The sequence below is a fragment of the Drosophila arizonae genome, chromosome X (genome assembly GCF_054131065.1).
Source record: "Drosophila arizonae isolate 15081-1271.41 chromosome X, UAZ_ARI_1.0, whole genome shotgun sequence".
Lineage (NCBI taxonomy): Eukaryota > Metazoa > Arthropoda > Insecta > Diptera > Drosophilidae > Drosophila > Drosophila arizonae.
In genome coordinates, this window is record NC_142927.1 from 23,396,682 (window position 1) to 23,400,414 (window position 3,733).

The 3,733-nt window shown below is 47.8% G+C and overlaps 1 protein-coding gene across 1 annotated transcript; it reads left to right on the forward strand.

Annotated features, from left to right (window-relative positions):
* The first annotated feature begins 412 nt into the window (after positions 1–412).
* Positions 413–2,612, forward strand: gt (transcription factor giant). The gene is made up of 2 exons (XM_089475143.1): positions 413–635; positions 718–2,612. Exons 1-2 carry the CDS (start codon positions 584–586, stop codon positions 2,172–2,174), a joined length of 1,509 nt encoding a protein of 502 aa, XP_089331269.1. The 5' UTR covers positions 413–583; the 3' UTR covers positions 2,175–2,612.
* The last annotated feature ends 1,121 nt before the right edge of the window (positions 2,613–3,733 follow it).

Genomic DNA, 3,733 nt, shown 5'->3' on the forward strand with positions numbered 1-3,733 from the left:
GCGAAAACTGCATAAAACTAATGCAAAACGACGGGAGAAGAAAAAAATCAGCAGCCGAGGCGGAAAAATATGACGAAAATAGTGGAAATCGTACAGAATAAAGGGTCAAGCGCTGGCAAACCTCAACAACCCTCGTAAAACCCTTTGAGGCTGTGCAAGAGTGGGAGAGAAGGAGAGAGCGAGCTAGCGAGCTAGCGAGCCTGACCGCATACAAGTGTGAGTGAGTGCGTGAGCGAGTGTGTGAGCGAGCGACAGAGTGAGGGAGTGAGTGAGTGTGCGACTCACCCCTTTGCCTTTGCTCTCTGGCCCAGTGCGCTGCGACTACCTGCGGCTCCTTGTTGCGGCCGCCATTTTAGTGCGAGTGCAACGGTAAATGAATGAATCGAGCGGCCGCTGCGTCGGCGTATAAAAGGCGGCCGGAATGTCGTTTTGAAATCAGTTAACGTTCGACAACGTCAGCGTGTAGACAGGCGACACACACACACAAACACACACAAACGCACAAACACGCACAGCAGCTAGACTCGACACCACACACAAGAACAGCAACATTTTTGAGCAAGACTTTGGAATAGCAGCAAACATGTTGATGCACGAGAAACTCTTGACTGGGCAGTTCTTTGATCTAAAGACTGGTAAGTGTAGCCACGCCCCCTCTCATCAATGCCAAGCCCGCATTTTAACACTCTCTCTTTCTCTCTCCCTTTTGCTGTGCAGATCGCAAGCCGTTGCTGCATCATCACCATCATTCTCATCATCTGCAGCAATATCAGCTGCCCCACAGCCAATTGCAGCAATCACACCACCTACACCACCATCAACAACAGCAGCAGCATCACCAGCAACAGCAACAGCAGCAGCAGCAACAAGCATCGCATCTGACTTTGCCCAAAATGGATCTATATGCCGCCTACGCCTATCAGCAACAGTTGCTGGGCAGTGCAGCCGCCGCCGCAGCGCTCAGCCAGCAACAGCAACAGCAGCAGCAACAGCAACAGCAGCAATCTATTGCTGCTGCCGCTGAGGTGCTGGATTTATCACGTCGCTGCGACAGCGTGGAGACGCCGCGCAAGACGCCATCTCCGTATCAGACCAACTACAGCTATGGCAGCGGCTCACCTGCCGCCTCGCCCACAGCCATTCCCAGCAATCTGCTCTACTCCGCACAGGCAGCCGTCGCCCAGCAGCAGCAGCAGCAACAGCAGCAGCAGCAGTTGGCTTCACTCTATCCGGCCCTTTACTACGGCGGCAGCATCAAGCAGGAGCCGAATGCCGCTGAAGCTGTGGCCAAGTCCGGCAGCAATGCCACCGCCAGCCTGTTGCAAACCTTTGCCGCCGCCTCGGCTGCAGCGGCCGCTGCCGCTGCCGTCTCGGCCAGCGCAGTGGAGCACTCGCCACGCCCGGCCAGCAATGCCAGCACCATGCAAATCGATGTCCTGGAGGCGCCACAGTCGCCGCCTGCTTCAACCAGCGATAGCCAGCTGCATGGCAGCAGCAGCAGCACCGCCACCCACACGACACCCACCAGCAGCACCACAGCACCACTGTCCATCGCCGGTGGCGTGGATGGCAGCAAGAATACGCGCCCGTTCAAGGCCTTTCCCCGTGATCCGCTCGTGATCGCGGCCAATTTTGCAGCCACGGATGTGTTGCTGGATAATCCACGTGTGGAGCGCTATACCGAATACCGTAAGCGCGTCCTCGAGCAAATTCGCAGCTCCAATGGCGGCTCTCGCACGGTGACCAATCCGAAAATGCGACGCACCAACTCGCGCAGCGGCAGCGTCAATGAGGGCAGCAGCTCCAACAACAACAGCGAAAGCGAGGATCGTGCCGCCGCCGAGGAGTCCAGCGACTGTGACTCCCATGCCGGCAACTTCGAGAAGCTATCGGCCCCAGCAACAGGCGCTGGAGCTGGAGCAGCAGCAGCAGCAGCAGCCGCTGCAGCCGGCACACTCAGCGGCAGCGGCAGCCAGGTAAAGGATGCGGCCTACTATGAGCGTCGGCGCAAGAACAATGCAGCGGCCAAGAAGTCGCGTGATCGTCGTCGCATCAAGGAGGACGAGATCGCCATTCGGGCTGCCTATCTGGAGCGTCAGAATATCGAGCTGTTGTGCCAGATCGATGCGCTGAAGGCGCAGCTGGCCGCCTTTACCGCCAAAGTAACGGTTTAGGCAGCAATAGCCAGATCGCTGTTATCGATAACCAGAATCGATTGCCAGATTGCCAGCTGCTTGTTGCGTTGAACGCGTTCGAGTCTCAGTTCCGTTTGGTTTCCACAATTCGATTTCAGCATGTTTTTTTTTTTAATCTCAAGGAGGGGCAGCTTATCTGTGAATACTTTCATACTGTTTCTTCTATGCCACTTTGAAGCCACACTCACTGCTTCTAATTCGTACAGTCTGCGGTTTTTCTATATTTAAGTGCATTACTATTTTTTTTTCGTCTCAAGTATTTTAAGTACTTTAAGTTCTAGGGCTTTTAGCGCAAAATCTCACCAGTTAATTAATATAGACAACTAATTATCATATTGTATAGTACAAGAATAATTTCTAAGCAACACTTTTTTTTTCATATCTCTAAGCAATACAAATAAATTAAAAAAAAAAAAAAAAAAATAACGTGTTTCCTTTATGGACTGGCGCCATCTAGAGTTTGAGGTAGCCTTGCTGCAGGGCGAACAGTGCAGCAGCCAGCTTTTTGTCATTCTGCTTACGATCTAAGTCCTTTCGTTGGAATTGGCCACGCTCGGCGAGCGAGTAAGAAGTGCATTAGCTGCAATTGATTAAAATAGGAGCATTTAGTTTTAAAACTGAGAAGGGTATGAGTTTTCAACGATTTGCCACGCCCCCAATAAACGCATCAATGGTTAATCTATGTCACCTATGTGCCACTCATATGTATGTATATAAAGATCATACATACATAATATATTGTAAGGTAATGAAGAGATGAGCAAGTATTCCAGATTTGGATGCACCTATACTGGCCGATATATTCCATAGCTACTGATCATGAATCTGATTTCAAAACTTAGTCACAACCGTCTTTTTCTGTTTGCAGAATTTCGTTCAACGAGCCCTTAGCCCTTAGTGGCGCCATCTGTTGAGCTTGAATGCATAAAGTGCAGGGCCACCGAAGTTTTGCAGAAGGCATCTTTTGTTTGGCTGTTGCTGGGAAATACAAAACTAAAGAATTTTTGTATTTTTATCAATTTTTATTTTCAATTTTCGCTCTGATTTTTTTTACGTTTGTCGGCCCGTTTTTGTTTTTTACTGGTTTTTTTTGTATTTTTTTTTTCTTTATCATTAATACTAAGTGTACGCATTAAAGGTAATATATATATATACAAATATGTGTATATATATATATATATGTATATATATTTATTATTTAATTGTTAATTCATTCATTAATTGTAGGCTTACTAAAAATTGTTAATGTTTGTTTCGTTTTAATCAGCTATGTTGCTTCTCGAATTATATAATTACGATCTACTACTACGACCCAAAACTGGGTTTAAACGAACAACAGCTTCATTTTCGCTTGTTTCTCCTCTCCTCTCCACACTTCTCTTCTCCACTCATCTCTTTTGCATTAGTTTCCTCATTTGTTTTTCAGTTTAGTTCTAGTATTAGTTGTAGTTTAGTGAAGTTCTTAGTAAGTTTACATTTTAGTATGTTGTGGTTCCGTTTAGCTTTTCAATTTTTATTATATATTTGTTTGTTGTTGG

What these genes read in the sequence shown, in the direction of transcription:
- gt (XM_089475143.1), top strand. Translation starts at nt 584, where the DNA reads ATGTTGATGCACGAGAAACTCTTGACTGGGCAGTTCTTTGATCTAAAG. An exon ending in GTTCTTTGATCTAAAGACTG is followed by an intron (nt 636 to 717) that starts GTAAGTGTAGCC and finishes TTTGCTGTGCAG; the next exon opens with ATCGCAAGCCGTTGCTGCAT.